The sequence below is a fragment of the Ambystoma mexicanum genome, chromosome 2p, assembly GCF_040938575.1.
Source record: "Ambystoma mexicanum isolate Mex_15411 chromosome 2p, UKY_AmexF1_1, whole genome shotgun sequence".
NCBI classification, from domain to species: domain Eukaryota; kingdom Metazoa; phylum Chordata; class Amphibia; order Caudata; family Ambystomatidae; genus Ambystoma; species Ambystoma mexicanum.
This window is the reverse complement of record NC_090923.1, coordinates 152,094,241-152,117,612: the sequence shown is the minus strand read 5'-3', so window position 1 is coordinate 152,117,612 and position 23,372 is coordinate 152,094,241. Positions and strand designations below refer to the sequence as shown.

The 23,372-nt window shown below is 46.2% G+C and overlaps 1 protein-coding gene across 3 annotated transcripts in view; it reads left to right on the top strand.

Moving 5' to 3' along the window:
• The window catches only part of LOC138566296 (zinc finger X-linked protein ZXDA-like), a 566,179-nt gene that overhangs the window by 129,859 nt on the left and 412,948 nt on the right, over positions 1-23,372 (top strand). For all 3 annotated transcript variants that reach the window (XM_069643398.1, XM_069643399.1, XM_069643400.1), the window contains exons 2-5: positions 2,967-3,119; positions 3,289-3,367; positions 4,520-4,650; positions 12,634-12,804. In XM_069643398.1, coding sequence (XP_069499499.1) covers positions 2,967-3,119; positions 3,289-3,367; positions 4,520-4,650; positions 12,634-12,804 — 534 coding nt within the window. The remainder of the gene's footprint in view (positions 1-2,966; positions 3,120-3,288; positions 3,368-4,519; positions 4,651-12,633; positions 12,805-23,372) is intronic.

Below are 23,372 nucleotides of genomic sequence, written 5' to 3'. Positions count from 1 at the left end.
AGAGCCTGGGCAGGCTTCTGGGCCGAAGCCTGCCAAAGGCAAAATGTACAAATGACTAAAACCCCATTCAAACGGAGTAAAAGCCCAGAAGAAACTGACAAATGGCGAAAAAAGACAACAGGGGCCATTTTGGTAAAAAATGGTGACCCCTGGGTGCTGTACTGCATTTGAGGATTCAGCCTGTAGGTGCACGGCACAAGGTAGTAAAAAAGAAACCACTGTCCCCAACCGTTCAGGCGAGTTAGTGTAACAGAATGTTACATGAGGAGTGGGATAAAGGAGCTACTATGGAACCCAACACTCCACATAGGGTGGTGTTTGCTGTTACCACAAATGAAAAGGTAAGTATACAGGGGTCATCTTACTATTCTTGGCAACAGTAGTATACCCAAGAAAATGTAGTTAAACCATTTAGAGAAGTCCAACGGACTTCTCTGTGGCACTTCACAAAAGGTGCTGCGTGTCGTAAAAGCAGATGCCTGTGGAGTTCACCACACTCCATAAAACAGTAAAAAACATAAATCCTAGTAAAAAACCACACCGAGAGTGAGCAAAATGTTCCACTCACTCAGGAGATTAAATTAAAAAGCCCGGAGTCCAGAAAAAGATCTAGAGGGGCGGGGTCTATAAGGTTAATGGGAATACGCACAGAAATAAAAATTCTCCCTAACGCTGTCGACCACTGGAGCATCAAATCCGAAGAAACCGAGAGAACCCAGCAGCACCTACCAGTACCGCGAAAGCACTGGTGAAGCCTTGCATTTGTGCTGACCCTGTTTTCCCATCAACCGGGAAGCTCTGCTAAATACTTCTTACTTCCTTAGGCTGGTGGTGGGACCAACTAGCCTCAAGACCTGCATCGTTCTGGGACAACCCCTGAGTCACTGACTTTTCCTGGGCTGTAGTTTCCCTATACCTGGGATACCTGGACCACAGAGAAGTGCAACATCTTCCCGAGAATGAATCCGGACTTCATGGACCTGCAGAAGCAGGAATTATTCATCCAGAGTCTCCTCACCACAGTCCGGGATCGAGGGACAAAGCAAACTCAACTGGAGCTATTTGTTCTTTGGCGCTGAGAAAATGACGCCAAAACCACAAAGCCGCTGAAAGTGGATTCCATTGCTGAGCAACACCTCTCGAGTTTGCTGCCGCAGAAACCCACCAGATGTCATTCCTTTTGTCACCACGACCAAGGTCCAGGAATAAGGGTCTGCATAGCTGAATCGAGAAAGAAGCCAGCTGTAACATGTGCTTCAATTCTAAGGTGCTGTGGGGATTCCGGTTTAACCACCTTTTGGAGGAGGCCATGAAGGACTTGCGAACGAAGGAAAGAAGACTGAGAGGGAAACTGATGGGAGACTCCTTCCATGACCAATCGAGGGAAGACAGAATTTTAGTCTGAAGTAAAGGTTTTGCTAATGTGTAAGTGTACACATGCCAATATGTAAAAGCATAAGGCAGATAATATATCCAGACCACTTTGGGAGCGGTTGAAAAACCCAAATGAGCAGAAGTAGTGCCATGGGAGTATAACAAGCAGGGCGGCCCAAAGAACTATTCTTGAAACCAAAATTGTGAAGTTAAACATTTGTTGTGCAAGTGTTGTACTTGGCCAAGCGGAGCCAAAGAACTATGGTGTATGAAAATCTCAAGGAGTAAAGAAGAATCCAGAGAAGGGAGCTACCCTGTGGAACCAAGAACTTTATCCTTGAAGAAACTATTGTTTAAATCCTGCTTCCTTCCTTCAGCTTTCCAAAGTGATCAAGGTTAAAGACAAATCCCCTTTTTCACCTTTTGAGTTAAGTTTCTAGTGTGAGGGTCAGAATAGAACGTTGGACACAGGATATTTTTCTTTTTTTTTTTTTTTTACACCCCAACACAGACAGAGCCTTTGTTTTTGTTTAGGTAGGGAAGTACTTTTAGAGCAGGATCGTAGAGGCCTTTGCCCAACCCCTTTTATTTTCAATAAGTCTTTAACCAAAAACATGGCTCATGTCTGGCTCCTCGCATAGGATAGGGAACACTAACCATTAGAAGCATCGCTCACAGAGGCATTTTCTTTACTTTTATACAGCTGAAAAACTTGCATGTCCAGTTGGCCATCCCCTGTGGCTGACCTACCACAGGGTACAGACCAGTTGAGGGGGATTGGAGAGCTGTGATGGAGGATGACTAGAGCAGTGATAACGAAATTGAGGAGGTTATGCCCTTGTGCTGTGTGAGATTCGGTGTCGAGTAGGCAGTCCAGATCTTTATTGACTTGGTTGCCACGGATGTTGCTGAGGAAATGCTGGCGTGAGTGAGACATGGTGATGACCAAGTCTTTGATAAAGTAGGTGTTGGGTTGGGTGGTCTGTAGATGGGGAGGAAAGTGAGATTGTTCTGTTGGTAAGAACAGGAAGTGTCGGGAAAAGTTTTCGAAAGAGCCAATGGCGGACATTAACTGTGTTGAGAAATGCATATAAATGAACAGTGGGGCGCCTCTGGAAGACATAATAAAAACTTTACAGCTGTAGAACTTAGATTTATGCAACTTGTACTAGCGCCTCGATCTCAGAAATGGCACCTGCTTACTGGGTGATTTTTGGATATCCTGGCGCTGCTTTTAGCTCCTGCTCATCAAATCTTCATTTGGCTTCTGCTACGCATGTCATTTATTTATTTTTCTCAACTTTTAGCGCTTTTGAGTGTAATTTTAAATAGAGATTTCGCCCATGTGTCACACTGACAAGAACATTTGGACTGCTTTTCTCTTTTACAGGCCTTGAATTTGAAGGTGTTCCTTTAGAGTACCTTTTTTATTATGTAACTATTCGAAATGTAAAATCTAACCTGCTTCGAACACCTGCTTATCAGCGTTTTGTTTTTTCCTTAGAATTGTATTACATATTAATAATGGCAAATATATCAGCCCAATTTCCATTCCAGCATTTTTAATGATTCTTTTTTCTTCAATTTTTCAGGTTGTGAAAAAATGTTTACCACAGTAAGCGCCCTGTTTTCCCATAACCGAGCACACTTCAGAGAGATCGAACAATTTACCTGCTCGTTTCCTGGCTGCAATAAACAGTATGATAAAGCATGCCGTCTCAAAATTCACCTCAGAAGTCACACTGGTATTCCAAGCCTTTTCTGATCCAAAAGAAGTAGTTGCATGAAAATTATCAGAAAAATATATACTTTTTGAATGAATAGCTACATTTATTTAAATCTGTTCTTAAATGTCATCCTTTCTTGCTACTACTAAGTAACAACTTTAAGTTTTTTTTTCTTCTTTTTTTAAAGGGGAAAGACCGTTTATCTGCGACTTCGATGGGTGTGGCTGGTCGTTTACCAGCATGTCTAAATTGTTAAGGCACAACAGGTACACATCTTTATTTTGAGAACAGCTAGAAAAATTGCAATAATAGCACTCCTTTGTCTCTTCCCCTTTTCTCCATTCTCTTGGGCGTTCTGTCTCCAGAAAACAAATATTTTCCCTTCAAACTATGATCTATTCTGTAAAACTCTGTGTACTCTCCACTATCTTTGGCAAGTGTTGGCTAGTAAGAAATTGTGTGCTCTATACATGTGTAGAACTGCGGGAACAACTTGGCATTTTATTCCTGGGTAGTTGCTTACCACTTAATATTTGTACCGCTGGTTTCATGCTTGTTGGAACCAAGTCCTGCACGAGAATAGGGGGAAGTCTGAAAGACCACTTAAGGCATTTTATACTGAGGATAGGAAGTGAAATACCCTAGTGTAGACCAGTCCCAGAGGAACTGACACCCAGAAGCAGAATCTTTGTCGGACTTTTAGAGCCCTTCATTAAAGGCAAGGAGAGACTGGTGGAAGTGGAAGGAACCTCTTGAAGCTCCAGTAAAGAGCTAAAGTATATCTGCTTTATTTTGCATTCGATTAAAGGTTTAATTTACCATCTTGGGTCTCGTGTATATGGCTACGGTAATCTCACTAGCTAAAATGCAGAGCTAGCATGTGGATAATTGAGACCATAATCATCTTTTGTGTAACCTATAAACTGTTCTAATACTATATCTGTTGGATACATGTTTGCAGTTGACCCATCCAGGGTGCTTCTGCAAATGGACAAATAACTAGTTAACAAATCCTTCGCTGTGAACCTGTCAGAAAGGTGTAGTTGGTTGGTTGGATGTATGTAATATATTGTATAATTCTCAAGAGACCTGAGATTTGTCTGCCACCGGTCGTATCCTGTGCTATTCGGAGTTGTGGAATGTTTTGCTTTGTTTTAACTAGGCCTCTCCCTCCCCACCGTCACACCCACTTAACTGTCCGTCATCCATTATGTACCTAGCCTTGTGCCCATGCTGCTAAAACTATAAATGCGTCTAGTGTGGTAAACGAAGCTTTTTCTTTAAAGGTCCCATTGCCATGCTAGAATAGTGTTCTTTTCCAACCCTCCTGTTTTGTTCCTATTGTTTAAATGCTTTGCAATGCATTTAATAAATGCACCTTTTAAATGCATTTTTTTAAATTTTATTTTATTTTTTAGGAAGCATGCAGATGACCGACGATTTACCTGTCACATAGAAGGCTGTGGAAAGTCGTTTACTAGAGCAGAGCACTTGAAAGGTCACAGCATAATTCACCTTGGTACAAAGCCATTTGAGTGCCCTGTTGAAGGTATTGTATTGATTTTTTTTTTTTTTTTTTAAATGTGTGTGCTGTCTAGGAAGCAAACGTTATTTTTACTATTTCTTTGTTACTTGGCTTCATGTTCTGCAATGCTACTCGCAGCTTTTGTATATCTTGGTTCTGTTTTATAGTTGGTAAATCAGGTTCATTGCCGTAAAATGGGAGCTTTTGTGAAAATCATTTTATTTCTGCCATACAGCCAGTACAAAACATCTATTGAATATTTTTACATTACACCATCCTATAGCCCTTTGCAGAATGTATAGGTCTACCGTTGGCGTACTGTATACTATGTAGTCTCATCAGGCAATATTACAAAACAAAACTCCCACTGAACTGAAAAGTTTAACCGATATTTTCAATTTGTTTTCCTTTGTCTTCTCAGTCCTCATTCAGCAGATTGCTTCGGTAGTACGTCTAGTGTAGTACTTCTTTTCTTTTCTTTTTGCAACTTTCCTCTTGATTTTAATGGAGGCCCATTGCATATCTGGAGTGTGAGTTTTGGGGTGAATGAGTTGAGACTTGTTTTGCTTTACCACCTGCTACTCTCAATTTGTTTGGGGTGCACAGTTAGTCCTTATGACTACCAGTGAAAATAATGGCTCCCTTTTTTGTTTTTCACCTTTTGTGTCTACATTTTTTAAAGTATCTGTTATTGCATTTTTAAGTGAGAGGCAAAACAAGTAAATCTTACCATGTGTAAGGTTTCCATAATACACACAGAAAATAACTCAAACAATAGTACAACTTAGACTTGTGGGGGGGCGGTGGTGGTTTTCCTGATAGTCCTCTATAACGCGATGTATCTGGTCATTATCATTAGGTCTTCATATGCCCCCATCAGATTCCAACCTGGGTATGATCATCTCCAAGATGAACAATACTGTTGTGCAGAATTGTTATTTCACGGATCATTACTGAGTAGGTGAACCTATTCACATACTTGCAAAGTATAAGCTCCTCAAGTAAATGTTAGCCTACAGAGCTAGAAGACCGTGACCCACCATTATTTCACCATTCCTCTGCAACCAAACGTATTTACAATGAGTATACACCCATGTATCTATGTCAACCAGAGCAAGACTTCTAAACAAAGTGGTTCAATGACTCAATTATGTCACTTCAGCCCTTATCCTTGTGGCTTTCTCAGGAATCTGTTTTACTAGTGGTTCGGCTCTCCTCCGCCTCCCACAATATATATTCTTTGTCCTTATGAGTGACCCTGAGCTTGGCCGGTCTAAGCTTTCCTGTCTACACACACCCGAGCAAGGATGGATTAAAAAAAAAAAAGAATATTACGTTTTTTCCTTTTCTTCGCAGTGGTGCCAATCCTGAAAAAAAAAGAGAAGCTTTTGCTCATAAGTTCTTATTTGCAGGTTTCATGATTCTTTCTCATGCATCCACTAGTTTGACAGAGCGTTGCATGGCTGTCAATTCTCAATGTCTGTTAGAGGCATGCATCTTAATTCTATAGCAATTCTGACATGAGATCTACCACCTCGACAAGCAGAAACGAAGGTGATGGGGAGGTAGTAATAGGGGTCGGGGAGATGGGATTGGTGTTGGGGTACCAGGCAGGGATCATCCAACAGAAATGCCTTGCATCCTCCTCCTCTTCTTATCTCGCACCACATTTTCAAGATATTTAAGTCTGTTTTACAAAACATTCCCCTTGATGAGGACCTCTACTTTTTTCCCCTTGTGTTTCACTATTGGAACCATTGATTACCATGCTGGTCCAATTCATGAACTCTGTTGGTAATGGGCACACATTTCGAATACCAAAATAACAAGGATGAAAATTGCGAGTGGTTTTTGTCTGTTTCGACTCTTTTGCACCTTATTTGCAAATAGATAGGTGGTGGGGGTAAGGGGATAGATTAGGATAGGGGGGCTGCGGTAGGTCTCCCCTCTGCCCCTCTCACTTAAGTGCCAAAAATTGAATTAAAAGCCTTTTCTCCCCCCTTTTTTTTTTTAGCTGTTACACAAATCTATTCTCAAACCATGACTTCGGTTTTTCAGTGCAACCCAGTTTCTTTGGTCATGTGTAGTCAGCAGATTGTTGGGAGGGACTTTTTCATTTTAAAACAAATCTTTTCCTCAGTGGGCAGCCTTGCACCTTTTTACCCCCAGAATGCTTTTGAGTATTGCATTCTTAAAATGTACAAGACCTTTTCCTTGTGCCATCTTGCACATTGGTTTTATTTGATTAACCAATTTTCACATGCTCATGATTATTCCCCGTTGTCAGACTCGGAATCCTCGGTGAAAGAAGAAAAGTTTCACTTTCGTTTACAAACTGTCTTTCTCCTATAAACCAATCTCTGAGCTCTGGAACATACTGCCCCAAGCCAATGACTGCCCTCTCCCTAAACCCCTCCTCTGGCTTCCATCTTCAGATTTTTACTGCACATCCAAGTGTTGGGAGTCCTTGTTTTTCGCTCTTAGTGCTTTCAGCTTTTCTTGCCCCTTTTTTGCTATGAAAATCCTGTTTCTGTTTGTGGAGCCAGAGTGCTTTATTGTTTCTTCATCCGACTAACGGGGATCAGTTTTTTTCAGCATCTTTCAACACCCCTCAAGGGCGGAATTGTCGAGTGTTTCTTCTTCGAAGTTTCCAGAAGGTCATCGGGCCTACACCGCACGCCGGACCATGTCAGAGGGGGAGGACGGGGCTTCCCTCTTCAAGCTCTGCACCAGCTTTGGTTTGCTGAATTTTTTCACGGAGGACAAGCATTCCCAGTGCCTTTGTCTTCACCCGACGGCCAAGGAAGAAGATTGCGAGATCTGTCGTGGCTTTACCAAGCGCACTATGAAGGATCAGCACATCAGACTGGTGGCGTGGCTCAAAGCCAAGGCCCCTACCCCATGTGGTTTATAGGGGCATGCCTCCTCTGGATCCAGCCAGCCAGAGCGGGCTCCTAAGTCCTTTGAGGGCACTCCATCCGTGGGGGCCCAAGACAAGGCCAAGCACCGCAAGTCCGGTTCTGTCGGGTTTGCACCGCAAGTGGGTCCCGCGACGGGCAGGGTGCGTTCATGGTCTCCAGCAGCCTTGGTCTCCAGCCATCGCTCCAGCTCTTCGTCTAAGAGAAAGTTGGCTATCCTGTGGAAGCCATGGGAGAAACCGGAGAAGTCCAAGCAACAGGACAAGGTGACCCACCTGCCCGTGAAGGCCCAGGTCATACAGGCTAAATTGTCCGTGTCTATCGAGCTGGTGGCAGCCGCCCTTTTGAAGGCAAAAGGGGATGACCTGGTCCAGGCTGCCCCTGGGGTGGCCAGGGTGGCTTTTTCTCCCAGGTGGGAGGCTTTGGACAAGCCACCGGAAAAGACCCCAGAGAAGAGGATGCCGTCCTTTAGCCGACCCCTCTGGACCCAAAAAAGGAGGGGGGGGGGTGTAGAAGAACTCCAAGGCACGGATATTTCTTCTTCTGACCTGTAGGACGAGGGTTCCGTCCATACCATCCCAGAAGACGTTGGGGACGACTATGGGAACATGGAGAAGGTAGCTGCCGGAGGCCGCGGTGACTCATCGGGGACTATGGCAGCGGGGATGACGACGTAGGCCCTGGGCACAGCAACCCTATTCCCCAGGCTCCTCTTAGAGCTCTGTCGCATTCTCTTGACCTTCCACACGCTAGTGTCGGAGATGCAGAAGAGGATGCCGAAGGCACGACCAGCAATGAACCTGTTGACATCGGGACCACCACTGCAGAGGAACAGGCACCATGCGCTGCCGGTGCCCTCCCTCCCTCCCCTCCCTCCCCCTAGGGATACTGGGACTGACAGTGATGACAGACACTGATGACAGGGGCATCTCTCTGCCCCCAAGGGCTTCTCCCCCCCCCCCCCCCCGATGAAGTGGGTTCCTTCCACTAAATGATCGCCTGCGCATCGGAACTCTTCCAGCTCACACCTGAGACGAAGGAGGGTTCTGTATCGGCGCCGGGAGGCAAAGAGGAAGACCGTTCTGGCATTTCCCCTTCTGGATGACGTCTGGTATGAGGGTCTGGCGCTGCTGAAAAACCCTGCCGAAAAGAAATACCGGGTTCCAGAGTCAGCACCCAAGTGTCGGCGGTCACAGCCATCACCGGACTCTGTGGTCTCTGCGACTGCGCGGAAGAAATCCAACCAGTCGTCCTCAGCCTTCGTTCCCCCGGACAGCGAGGGGAAGAAGTTGGACGCCGGGCGCTGAAAATTATGTGGCCCGCACAAAGAGTTTCCGGAAGACTTCTCTGCTTTTTGTGAACTTTGGTCCTGTGAACCATGGGAAGGCGGAACCCAAGGGTTCCATCCCCAGGTGGCTCTTCGGCTGCATCACTCATTGTCACTGGTTGGCAAACCGACCGCTGCCTGGCCATCCGAGATCCCATTCTACCAGAGCGATTGCTGCTACGACATTCCCGTCTGGTGTGCGTGCCCCTGCTGGACATCTGCATGGCTGATACGTGGAGGTCTACACACACCTTCACACAATTCTCTGTGAAATCCCTGTCGTCACAGTTGGAGTCCAGAGTCGGCCAAGCAGCGCTATGCAACCTGTTCGCATGAAGGTGAGCCTCGTGGGGAGGTAAGGGTAATTGCTTCTGTTGAGCCTTGCCACCTCCCGTGGTTGTGTATGTATGTACTGTTTTCTTTATTCATGTGAATCCATGCCAGACCCCATGCTGGAGAAGGAACAAGTTGCATACCTGTAGCTGTTGTTCTCTAGCATGGGTCAGGCATGGATTCACATGTGAAACCTCCCTCCTGCCCCTCTGCGTCGGCGCTTGGTCATACTGCCACTTTACGTGCTACAAAATCTGAAGATGGCTGCCAGAGGAAGGGCTTAGGGAGAGGGAAGTCATTGGCTGGGGGCAGTATGACCCAGAGCTCAGTGATTGGTTTATAGGAGAAAGACGGTTTGTAAATGAAAGAGAACTGTTTTTTTTTTCTTTCACCGAGGATTCCTGACCTGACGGGGAATATTCATGAGCATGTGAAACCATGCCAGACCCATGCTGGAGAACAGCTACAGGTAAGTAACTTGTTAGTTCTTTCCCATTTATTTATTTAAAACTGTTATTGCTTTTCATTGTTACTTACAACTGAGTAATTGCGCTGTTTTGTGTAGTGCTCATTTGAGTATGTATGCCACACCAGTGCTGATTCTGAAAATCCCTTCTAGCAGTATCTGAAGTCGAAGGACCAGCCGGAGGACTGCTGCTTCAACAAGCATTGGTCAAGCCAACCACCATGTTTTGGACCTCTGCTGTCAAATTGTATAGAAAGACCTGCTCTGGGTGCTTTATTCCTCTAGTCAGTTGAGACCATCGACTCTGAAGCTGTTCATTCTGTTTCAAGTTCTGTCATTGTTGGTTCTGCATTTGGATTGCTGGTTGTGCATTTCGCCTGCGCCTTACTGGACTGCAGCTTGCCACTGGCCCCCTTCCTGCCTCATTGGTGGAAACTTTGCTGACATCCATCGAAGTCTGACTGTGTTGATCCAGAGAGCCTGGCGATCCAGACCTTGGTCACGCAAATGTCGACACCCATTTGCCTTTCATGAATATTCCCTCCCAGTTGCTGGAACTGAATTCACGCAGTCTTCACCTTGTTCTGGGGTCTCTGTCTGAGCAGGACCTAAAGATTTCTGGAAGCCTGGAAACGGCAGTCCATCCATCACTAGAGCCAAACTGATGGATGACCTTTCCTGTGGTTTTGCAAGCCTGAGTCCCTGGTCGTTACTGTCTCTCTTTGCTCTCCTCCATCCTCATTGACTTGCATTGGGTGTGCATCCATTTACCTGTAGTGTGAGTTTACTTGTCATCAAATAACTTTATTCAGCCGTCAGGCCTTCAAAGTAAATCCTGATCGACAAAAACCAACTAGTTTGCATTATCAAAAATAATTGGACACAGCGGTGCAGACCCCCTTTCGTTTTCACCTGTAAATTGGAAAACCCTCGGTCCCTGTTCCAAGAAGATTGCCCTTGCGCCTTTTCCCCAGTTGAACTATATTGATGCCAGAGGACAGGATTGTGGCAATATTTTTCAAATCGGTAGATGGTAATGTTTGAGGGATTGGCTTAGTATTTTCCGGCCGTAGTTCGCGTTACTGCCCAGTATACCATTGGCCACTCTTAAATACCATCTTCAGAGTCGCTGGTAGTGCCGCCCTCGCAGTACATTCTAGAGCAGCGACAGCCCCTCCTTATGCGCAGCCAGTGCATACATTTATTGTAGGAGCGCATCCCATGGTTCTTGTTGCTTGGGCTGTAACTTGGGTACCCCATGCAGAAATACTGTACCCCCCGTTGCCCCCTCACATTCTTTACTATTGGTGAAGTCCACCCTGTTTCGAGATCTGGGGTACACTTGCATGGGTCTGAATTACAGCCGTCATTTCCCCCAATGTTGGCACGCCCGCATTGCTTATTGCATGCATTGTATTGGCACAGGGTGACTTATTAGCCTCCCTCATTCTGAGCTGCCGGACAAACTGGTTGTCTCAGTTCCATGGCCTTGGCATGGGCACATGGAGCTCATGTTGAATTAGGGCCTGTGGTCTTTTTATTTCAGATAACTGCATGGGGGCAGATGTTTGTTACAGCAGTCAGAGGGAATAGTTTTTCATTTTTACACATACCTCCTGGCTTCTCTGATGGTTTGTAAGGCCCCATAGTGTCTGCAGAACCAGAGGAAGACCAATACCCCCTTTATCTCCCCCTCTCCCTTAGGCATTAATCCAGGCCAGTAGGAGCATATTTCTATCTGCCAGCTGGGACAGAACCTGCTTACATTTACAACATGGTTGTCGTATTCAGGTTCATGGACAAGTCCTTGTACACCAGTGATGCAGTCCGCTTCTTGGCAGTGGTACTAACCGTACGAAAGGCACCTGCCAGATCCCCTAAGCTACTTGTGACTACACTGTCGCCGGTACCAAAAGTGTCTCCTAGGTTACCCGCTGGTCCCTCGCGTACAACCTGGCCAGACCCAAGTAACTATGGATTTCTTTTATGTGGAGGTACGCTTCCCCCGTGGACTTGATGGGGCTACAGACCTTTCCCCTTGGGGCAGGGTCGGTATCAGTTTCCGAGATATATTGGGAGGGGCCCCAATGCCAGTTTCTGCTCATGGTCAGGATCTTGCGTCTGAGCTCAACACAGCCTTGCATGATTGCACAATGATTGAGACATTAGGGGAGAATCTCACCTTGTGTGATTTTCCACGGATGTCCTGTGTTGCAGTTTCATGCTCGCACAGGGTTCAGGAATGTGCGCATTGCCACGCCTATGCTTCGGGCCCTCTCACCCTGCTGTCTCAGAACACCCCTGCTGGAGCACAACACCCCACGTCCTTGTCCTACCAGGCCTCTCCCTGGTGGGGTCAAGTTGCAGGCTATCGGGCTGAAGTGGGTGTAGCTTGCAAGATCCCGCAATGGGCCAAAATGAGGGAAGAACCGGATCATACACCCCACGCCCTTGTTACAGCAGGCTTGAGAGTACTCCTCGAGTGTTAATGTATACATTTTTTGTACTTACCAGTCTGAATGTCAAACGGACTTTGAACTTATGAACTGTTGTTCACATCAAACTTGCCTCCTCCCAAGTCTAAGCCTAATTGCTTCGCCACTGTACCATTAAGAGTTTGGTCAAGGAAACTTGCTGCTGGCGTCTTGTAACCTCGAACCAGTATAGGTTCTAAATAACTCGACAGAATTTGTTTTAATTATTGACTGCCCGTCCTACAAGCTATATACTAACTTTGCGCCATGGGCAAAATACTTGGTTATAGGATTGTGACTAAGGAGATAGATCCCACATCCACTCCATATCCCATTATGGCATATGCACATCCTATGAGTGCTCAATTTTAATTATGTACTTGTCTTTAATTCTTATGCTTGTCTCTTAACCATCAAATGTTAGCTCTGGTACTTGTGATGCCATGAGCTGCTTCTTAAATGGACTTTCTTTATGCTTTTATGTTGTAGGGTGCTGTGCAAAATTTTCTGCACGCAGTAGTTTGTACATTCACTCCAAAAAACACCTGCAGGATGTAACTAGTTTGAAGGCGCCCTGTCCAGTGTCCAGCTGTCATAAGGCATTCACTTCCAAGCACAGTATGAAGACTCACATGGTCAAACAGCACAACTTCAGTCAAGGTACAGTGACATTTTACTGAAGAATGTTTGTCAGCAAAGCAAACAAGAATCATAAATATAAAGTTGTGACATATTTGTGAAATTGGCATGGTTTTACTAATGTTGGTTTAGTTTTAAACACAAAAATTAAATGGCAAATCAACAATAGCATTGGAGTTTATGTATTCTTTGAATTCATGGGTCTTGAAAGAGTTTTCGGTTTGTTATACTGCTTTTCAGCAGATGTGTTTTTTACATAGTTTTTTTTTCTCCACTCCCTCCCTCCTTTCGGCTTCCATTTCTAACATGTGAAGTTTTGTTTTTTGGGAACACCACAATAAAATATTCATGGTCAATTACCAGAAAAGCCAAAGAGCTAAGTAGCCCTTTTCTTTCTGGTGCCCTATTGTTAGGAGGATTTGTTTTATGCTTGATCCCCACTCCTAGTGAGACCCCCAGCCCTTTCTGCTGGGCTTCTGGACCTTTCCCTTTCTCTCCTGAATGAGGGGAGTCTCTCCTCCCTCCCCCCCCCTCATCGCCCTCCTCATTCATTCTTATTTGTTCTGACTTTTGGGAACTCTGTTCTTTTTGTCTTACCTTATCCTGTGGTGTCCTTTTTCCTCCATATCTCTTAAAAGCATCTGGGTTACTTTTGCAGCCCACAGCACCCTATGTGCAGTGTTGCAAAAGAACCCTGGTGGGTTCTTCTTTGATGGTATCCTTAAACTACAGTTCTTAAGGATGGAGAGATACTTGGTATCCTTACTAAAACTTTAACCCATGAGAGATTAACACCCTATTAAGTGGCGTGCTTAAGGGGTCACCGGTTATCCCCCTCTTCTCCTGTGACGTTTTTGGTCACAGTGACAACCCTATAGTTAAGGTCGATGGCAATGGACCTGTTCTACCAACTTTGTTGCTATTTACTACCACAGACCGTATTCACAGCCTCAGTTATGCACCAAAGGGTCACCTATGTTCCAACATTGTGGCCCCTTTCTTTTTTCGCCCTTTCTTGTGTGGCTGTCCATTGTTGGCTCTTCTACCATTCTGGGAGTGGGAGATCTGTGTGATTTCTATTTTTTGTTTTGTTTTTTTTTTCCTCTCCTTATTTTGGTTGTCTCCGCTTATGCTCCAGTGTCTGTGAAGGCAGGAAGCAGGGGAGGAGTTTTACACTCCCCTGTCATTTGTCTGCCAGAGTGCCTGAATGGATCCAGTTCCCACTGGGGGTGCTGGCTGTCATGATTGGACAGCCACCCGCTTCTTTCTGTAAACTGCTGGGAGAGTTTGCAGAGGGGTTAATGGGAAATCCAAATAAAAGTTGAGGATCCCCAGGCAGAAGGCAAGTCGACCACTGAAACGGAAGATCCAAAGCTGAAGACGACCAGAGATGTCTGCAAGACCCTTCAGAGTAACCGTGAAGTGACAACTGCTGCCTGACCCAGTTGTCTTATCGAGGCGCTCTGAAGACTACCACTCCTTCCCTTTGGCTGGTGTGACCAACCAGCCCCAAGACGAACTGTAGATCAAACCATCCCCCGAGGTGCTATGACCTTCCAGGGCTGCCAACCGCAAATACCAGGTGCCCATTGACCTATTTGCAGTGCAATGTCTTTGCGTGGATAAATCCATCCAGAACTTTGGTGAGCTCCAATTGGGCACGATCCCACTCGTCCAAGTCCCTTCACCAGAGTGCAGGACTGAAGAATCGAGTAAGATCAAAATGGCGATAACCGTCATTGGTTGGAGCTGATAGGCGCCAAAACAGACCGTGAGAGACCAACGTCCTTTCTAGTGAATGGTGACGAAAAGAAGGAATGGGATGTCACAGCAGCAGATTGAGGAATCGGGACACCGGGTCTGTTGCTTCTGCACAGGAAAGAATCCAGCTGCATTTGCTTAATCGAACCGAAGGTACTGTGGGGCTCAAGGTAGAACTTGCCTCAAGCCAAATAGTTACTCCAGTGTGACTGGAATGCGTTACAAGGTGTTTGGGTGTCCACCCATACCTCTGGCCCAGGCTTACCAGCTTGTGCTCCTTCAGGGTGTCCTTAGCAGGGTCGCTGTACATGGTGCTATCTCGCTAAAGAATTTTATTTATGTGACTATCTTGAGGATCTTTACCTTTTTCTGCTGCTGCATAAGACATTTGTTCCACTCGTACACTGACTTTGAACTCTTGGATTGGAAGGGATTGGACTGCCAAAACATTAGAAGCCTTGAAATGTGTTGCTGAGAATGATATTATTGCCAATAATGTTGAATAACACCTCCCCCCGCCACCCCTGCCTACAGACTTTGTGTCACTTTATAAATGAATGAAACGCTCATCTCTCTGCTGATGCACCGCACTGCAAGCTATACCTTAGAACTGTCCGTGTCATTTTCTGTAATAATTTTAAGCGCAAGTGTAGTTACGGTCAGTCCTCGTTCCACTTTGAGGGGGCGGGCTCTGATTCGCCTCACTATCCGGCATTTATGTGCCAAAGCGGATGCCCTCGCAGCGGTCGGACACAGCAGGCATTAAGCGTTTGTGTGCTTAAGGTGTGCCTGTCTGTGCCTGTCGGACATACAGGTCCATAGGCCGATATATTCACGGGAGCAACATCTGTTTTCTGCCCCCATTACCCCTATGTGGTACTTCCGCTGGGCTGGATGAGCCCAGTTACGCCTGTTGTGCCTATTGGACCCCAGCAGCAAGCTCGGCAGAAAGTTGGCTTTTAACCCTTTGTTACTACTCAACACTAGGTCTCTGCCGGCTCATACAGACAATATTAATAATCTGCTGGTAGACCGCAACCCTGATTTACTCTTTCTGACGGAGACTTGGCTTCAGGAGAGCTCTGCACCCTCATTGGTACAGGCTATGCCAAATAAGTACAAAATTATTCATTTGGACCGCCTGCCCCCCGGTGGAGGTAGGGGGGGTCTAGCAATAATGTTTAAATCCACTATGGTGGTCACACAGCTCTGCTGCCCCCACTCTCTGGCAATGGAAGTGCTTTTGCTTAGATGTGTGATATCTTCCATTCTCACATGTCATTTCTTGTTGATTTATTGTCCTCCAGGATCTTGCACTGGGCTGCTTGAACCCTTAGGTGACTTGGTGGCGGACCTCCATTTGAAACACTCACCTTGTGGTAATAGGGGATCTTAATTTAAAATTCAATGAACCTAGAGCCCCAGCTCTGGACCTATTTTTTGCTAGTGTGCTGGATCTGCCTCAGCTAGTGTCCGGTCCCACCCAGTCTCTGGGTAACACTGTACATTTGGTTCTGGCCAGTGAAACAGTATCTGTCTCGGCAACAGAACCGGTTCTATGGTCGGACAATTTTTTAGTGACCTGTAAAATTAAATCTGGCTTGGCTCCTGTTAGGCATCCCCATCCTCTGGTTTGGTCGAGGGGATGGCGGCGGCCGACTTATCGGAATTGGCTGCATTAGTTAAAGCCAAGTGTCAACTGACTGCTGATATTTCTCTTGCCACACTGTCTGATTTGTTTCTTGATGCCACAAATGTTATTGCTTCTAGACAACTTATTCAGCCTCGTCGGCTTCCCTCTGCTCCTTCATTCACAGAGCGTCTTGGAGCTGCTCGTTTTAGGCTTAAACAATCATAGTGCAAATGGTGCAAAGCCTATGACTGCAACTCATGTCAATCGGGGGTTATCCCGGCCGAACTGAAGACTGCTACGATCATCACCCATTTGAAAAAACCTTCCCTGGACTCCTCTACTCTCAAATGTCCAGCCTATCTGCCCACTACCATTCTCTATGAAACTGCTGGAATCTCTGGTCTCTCCTCTTCCGTCTTCCTTTGTGGAATCCTCTAGACTTCTTGACTCGGCTCAGTCTTGCGCTTGGCCTGGGAGAGGCACCGAAAATGTATTGGTTTCAGTTTGGTTTTCATGTGGTGTTCCACAGGGATCTGCCTTGTCCCCCATTCTTTTCAACATTTATATCTGGCCATTGATTAGTCTCTCCTTCTCCCTCGGCGTCGGGTGCTATTCATACGCTGACGACACCCAGATCCTGATACGTTTAGATCTTGATCGGTCTGAGGTGTCGTCAGGCCTCCATAAGTGCCTGACGGTCGTGGGTGAGTGGAGGTTTCGCAATTGGTTGATACTGAATGGGGACAAGACGGAGGGGTTGGTGCTCCTCCTGATCCCACTCTGGGTGTCCTCGTTCTGGCCTTCTTCACTGTGCCCTCCATATCCCTATGTCCAAGGTGAGGTACCTGGGAGTAATCCCGTCCTCTTCTTTCAATGAAAGACCAAAGATTCGCCCTATGATACCTGTGACTCTTCATCCCCCTGTGGTGGCTGCCTTGGTGCTGAGCAGACTTGACTATTGTAATGCTTTAGATCTGTCTCAGCCCAAAGGCACCATCCAGCGATTACAGCGTCTTCAGAATCTAGCCGCCCGGGTGGCCACAGGGGTCCCATTTTGGGGCCCACATCTCCCCTGTGCTGCGCACCCTCCACTAGCTCCCTGTCATGCAGCGAATTAGGTTTAAGGCCTTGTGCATTGTTCACATGGTGCTTCACGGGCAGGGGGCCGAGTACCTTCAATCCAAATGTACTCGTTACCTCCCTGCCTGCCACCTTCACTCTGCTGCTGCCAGCCTCTTGGTCGTCCGAGGTTCTGTAGATCTCCTATTGGAAGTCCTACCTTCATGGTCATTGCCGCTGAAATGTGGAATGACCTGCCAAGGACACTCGGTGTCTAATCACTTACTGCTTAGAACACTCAAAACCATCATGTTCTAGGCCCTTGGCCGTTTTTCGCTGACCAAATCTGCAGTCTTCTTCCTCTCTAGCGCCACGATATCTCCGGGTGAACGTTGCGCTTTACAAATTACCTTAACATAACATTTAACTACTATTGAAGCAGTCACCTTTCAAAAGTATTGTTGATATTGCCTTTATTGGTTTGTCTAAGAGTATTTACTTACCTGCCTTGTGTATACAAAATAAATGTATATTTTATTACTTTCAGTGTGTAAGAGTTTCTTTGGACTATTGTATTGACTGGGTTCAGTGTACTTGCATACAGCTCACATGCCCCTCCTAAAATGAGCCTGGCTGCTCTACCGTTCGACCGGATCCTTTGGTTAGTACAGACCGATACTAAGAGTTGGGGACCTATATACAAAGGGATCGTTTTATAGAGTTTTACCTGCAAGTGGACTTTAGGAAAACTCCCTTAACGCCTATTTGCTTTACCATGTTACTCGCTCACCAATCCGATTAGGCCTATCTACGTTCTTTTTAACATCTTCGACTGTGGGACTAACTTTTAGCCACTTTGCAGGGCCAAGTGGCTATTTGCTCATCTTTGAGCTCATCTTTGAGCCTTATGGGAGCACATTTAAATTCTATGTGTAATGCCAAAATCCAGTCTGTGTCTGACCTCCGTGAGACACATGAGGAGCCTTGGACACATGCTTTACTTCAGCTTCCACTGAACTAGCAAATGTAACCCAATCGCTTGTCAATATGTCAAATATTGCTAGTATATAGGTTTTGTACCCTGATATAAAATGGAGTATGGCACTGCAAATCATTTACCTCCAGCTCTTCTGTTGGAGAAGAGCCTAGATTCTTGCTAGTAGTACTTTTAAGATGACACCTAGGGATGGGCTACTACTGCTCTCCACTTGCTTTTCTAACATGCTCACTCTAAAGATTGATACCATGCCAAATGCAAAGCAGGCATCCCTATAGTTGCCAACACTTGGTACTCTTGTGAAAAGGGTCAATGTTAACATTTTCTGAATAACAGACTTCCTTCAAATGAATTTTCCTACTCCGCTACAGAGGTCTTACTCCGCCCCACTACCCCCATATCAACCCCCGCTCACCGCACAGCTGGAGGGAAAGCGGAGTGCACACTGTGTCAACGGTACTCTGCGGACTGTCGCTGAATGTTTGAATCCACTTAAAGTCAAGTTCAACTTGTTTTACATTTTATTTTCGTCTTCTGCAAGCCAATTTCTCATCTTAATTCTTATAGCAGGAAGGTCTGCTTTTCATTGGAACAGTTACATTGACCATGGAGCCCCATCCTTGTCTTCGGCACAGTTACAGCAGGATACATAGTTTTATCTGTCAAGCATTAGGAGCTCCACACATTTTAACTCATCGGAACCCATCACCACTGATGTATGACTTATTTAGTGCTTGTCGGAGTGTTTCGACCAATGCATTTGGTGTTTTACATGGTGCTTTTTGTTGGGTAAGATTTTCATATTAATGATAAATCTTCCTGACCTGTCGACCCCAGAACTTTTTTTGCTTGACTGGTAGAATATTTTTTCCCTATACATCAGTGAGTGGGAATCTTTTGCCACACTCGCAGAATCTTTTACACATTTTTTTTATGGGCGTCATTTTTAAGACTCCATAGTGTCTTTTAAAAGTATCCTCTGTGATAACTTTTTGGCAAGACGTGCCTATTGTTGCTCAGTTGCCGTAGGTGCTCCCCTTGTAACTTTCTCTGGCTAACCTTGTAGAACTACAGTTCCCAAGGGCAGAAGGGATCTTTGGTTCCCTTTAGAAGGGAGCAATATACTAGTAACAAACAAATATACTTTAATACTGTAAACTCTTGAGTTTCTGGCTCAGACAAGGCCCTTTGGGGATGGCCCACAGACAACCTACACCCACAGGTGACTTCAGTGACAAGGGTGCTGGGGACATTAATACATTACTGTTAGCATACAGAATACTCAATAGTTTGTAAAAGGCAAAGGTTATTTGAAGACAAAGTGCAATCTTCTTAAGCAGGGCAAATATTTTAAGATAGCAAGAGAAGAGTCATTCATTTCAGTAGTCTAAGCCAACATCAATAGGCATAAGTCTTTGGCTGGGATGCAGCACTTCAGGTAGGTAAATGGAAAAGTCTTTGCATAAGTTCTTGGGAGTCTTTGATAAAAAGAAGAATCAAATGTAGGGCCACAAGCTGATTAGACTTGTGAGTTGCAGAAGTTACAAGCACTTCCACAGTAAGAGGTAAGTTCTTAGACTTGTTTTACAGAACCTTGGTAAAGAAGAAAAGGTGCAGCTGATGACTTCTGTTCCTGAGCAGCTCTGCAGATCACGCTGTTCCTGGGCCTCAGTCATGGGGTCAAGAGGGAGGACATCTGGACTCCTACACTGGCAACCGGCAAACTTTTTCAGTGGCTGTTTCGTGTTTCAGCTCCTTGAGGTACAGCAAATTGCGAGAAGCGCAGTTCCTGGCTGTCAAGGTGTACTTTCCTCACATCTGAGGTCGCACACTCCACTAAGAGGAGAGAGAGAGTCCGGAGGATCTTCCAAAAGCATTAGACCAGCTTACAAGCAACACACACAATCTGGTGTCCCTCTCCCTGGCTCTACGGTTTCCTGCAGCAACTCTGAGGCAATTCAATCAGCTCCGAGATGGGTGTCCAGATGGCTTTCTTGGGAGTTAATTGGTCCCACCAACTCGAAGGGAGTTGTCGTCCTTGCTGTCGATGCGAACTTGGTGATTTGGACCTGCAGCAGGGCTTCACCGGGCAAACCAACGGTCTAGGAGATGCAGCAGCTGTTGTCTTCAAGCTCTTCTTCGGTTCCTGTGTCCAGTGGTCGACTCGGTCTTCCAAGCCAAGACTCTCCTTTTATTCAGTTCTCCCATTCATTCCAACCTAGCTGTCACTCATCCAGCAGGGTAGCCGTCCTTGCCGGACAGTCAGCCAGACAATCGCCACAGAGTGCATTTGAGTCTCCTACGAGACTAAGCATAGGGAGTTTTGGGCACCTCCCTAACTTCCTGCCCGCCCCAGACACTCTGAAGTCAGAGGCGGGTTTCTCTCTGAAAACCCTGCCAAAGGTCAAATGAACAAAGAGAGACCAAACCTGGTTTGGCACTTTGAGAAAAACTCAAAGACCTATTCCACAAAGAAATGGCGAAAAAAGATGACCAGGGACCATTTTAACAAAGGGGGCTTGTCACAGAGTAATACTTTTAGGTTCTTTTAAGGTTTAAAAACCTTTCCTTGTGAGAACTACTGTTCCCAAGAATAGTAAAGTGAAATTGACTTTACTTTACTTTTCTCTTTGTAGATCCAGCATAACCCATCTTATTTTATTTGGTTATTTATGTAGCACTCTTTCCCCACTTGTGTGGCCTCTATATGCTTTTTCTCGGTTTGAACGCCCTTGGCGATCGTAGTCGGTGGTGGGAAATTCTAGCGAGTTTAGCTTAGGAGATGCATGTGTGCTTGTTGCCGTTTTAAGACTTGTGGCTGGCAAGGCTTGATTTAGCAGTCCAAGAGGGGTCAGGCTTGTGGGTGGGTGCTGTTGAGGGTTTGATATTGCAATTGTGCAGAGGGTCTATGTGAGCCAGCTATACCGGGTTCCTTTCGGTTGGTAGTCACTGTATGCTAGTGGCAGATGTGTTGAGGTACGTCAGGTGTTTGTCTGCTCGGATGTGTGATGCTAGACCGGATGTGCATAGCCATAGCCTTATTCTATCGTGCACGGATGACTGGCTGTGCCTGCGGCCTGTGTCCACAATAGTGGTGCGAGAATATACGTACCGTAAGCTGCAAAATTCTTTTGCTCTGGCGATAATTGTCCAGTTCTAGAATTGGGAATCCTATACCAATGGGCCTAGGTTTCACAATGTAGCAGGTTTCAGCATTTATTAAACCTAGATGGAGGCTATACCAATATTTGAGAATCATGTACAGTTGGAGAGAGGCCTAGGTTTCCAATATTGTATGATTAATCATACAATAAGCCAGGGAAGGAGGCTGCTACAACTAGGTTTGAGAATCCCGTATGGTGGGGTAGAGGACCAGGCCTCACAAGGCCGTAGGTTTCAGCATATAAGACAGTAGGTTTCCGTAATATAACAGTCATCGATGATTTGTTATACCTATAGTTGGAGTACATTTGTAGTGGGCGATTGCTAGTATTGAGAATTTCCTGAGTGAGCAATGTTGGTTAACAATCGCAGTGATTCCTTAGTGATAGGCGTGTGCTAGCCTGGGCTAATTATCTAATTGTTTGTGGTCTCTCATGTGTGCGGGTGTGGGGGGGAGGGGCGCGGTGAGAATGATGCGGGTGTGCCACAGCGAAAGCTGCTGGCTTACTTGGAGTGGTTGGCTGGTGGGATTGTTGTGGGTTGGGTGGTAGTGTTTCAGGTGTGCCACAATGACAGCTGCTGGCTTACCTGGAGTACTTGTCGGCTGGCAGTGTTGATGAGCAATTGGTGCTGGTGTCGGGTGAAAACCGCTGCGATGGCTGCCGGCCCCTGTGTTGGGATTGATGCAGGGTAGTTTATTGGTATATTCTAGGGTGCAATGGATTAGGATAGTATTGGGAAAAGCCAGATTTTAAAGGCCTTCATCAATTTCAGGTGGTTTTCAGTGTTGCAATTGTGTAGGGGACGGGAATTCCAGATGAATGGTGCTTGGACGGATAAGGAGCCGCCAAGCCTTGTGGAGCTGTGGGGGTGGGATCACTAGGCGAAATGCTGTGCGAGATCTGAGGTTCCTGGAAGGTCGGTAGGGGGACAATTTTGTGTCATGATGCCTACCCCCGGGGACCCCGACCAAGTCCAGCAACCCCGGAAGCAGGCATCAAGTTATTCTAAGCAAGCCCAACAACCTCTGCTAGGGGCTATTTGGGTGCAGTCCTGGCGCCTATGGCGCCAGGCTCAGTGCTCATAGATTAAAACTTACCTGATGCAGACCATGCTGCAAGAGCTCCAAGCCAAAAGAGGCTTGGAAGGGACTACTTTACCTAGGGACTATTTTTTACTCTGGTGGGTCTGGGGAGGAATACTTACCTGGGATTACTTTGGAGGCTATTTAAACCACGCCCGAAGAGCAGCACACGCTTCGTGGTGTTCTGCATCCAGCAGCGTAACGCTCACCGTGCCTGCAAGTCTGCATCCAGTCTTCTGCCATGCCAGCCTCGAGTCTGGAGCTCCTAGAAAATTCCCTTTCTCCATTTGCAGAAGAATATTCCTACGGGCCAAGCAAACGAAGCCAGGTGGGCCAGTCCAGTCCGTCATCTCGGCACTACGTGTCACATTGGTGGAGACCGCAGCTGTCCAGTTCAGATCGACTCCCCTGTGGGAGCCAGGTGAGCGTAACATTTTGTTGCAAAGAATTCCGGGCCGGTGTTGTGGACTGCGTGGTGAATGATATGCATGGCTTTGGAAGTGGTGCGTCAGGCAATAGGGAGCCAGTGGAGGACTTTGGGGTGGGACTGATATGTTCTCTGACGGGCAGATTAATGAGCAGGCGTGCTGCCACGTTTTTGATTCTTTGGCGTTTCCTTAGTTGCGATGCTGGGGCTCTTGGGTAGAGCCAGTTTGCGTAGTCTAGGCGGAACAGGATGATGGAGTTGATGGCAGATAAACGATGGGGATAGGTGAGATAATGGACAATCCGCCAGAGAATCTGTAGGTGGAAGAAGCAGGATTTGGATACGCTGGTGGTGTTTGGTGAGGGATAAATCTGAGTCCAACTCGCATTCAAGGTATTTTACCACACTAGTGTGTGCCGGTGTTTGTCCTAGTGGTTTGGGCCACAGATTGGTTGTGGGAGGAGCA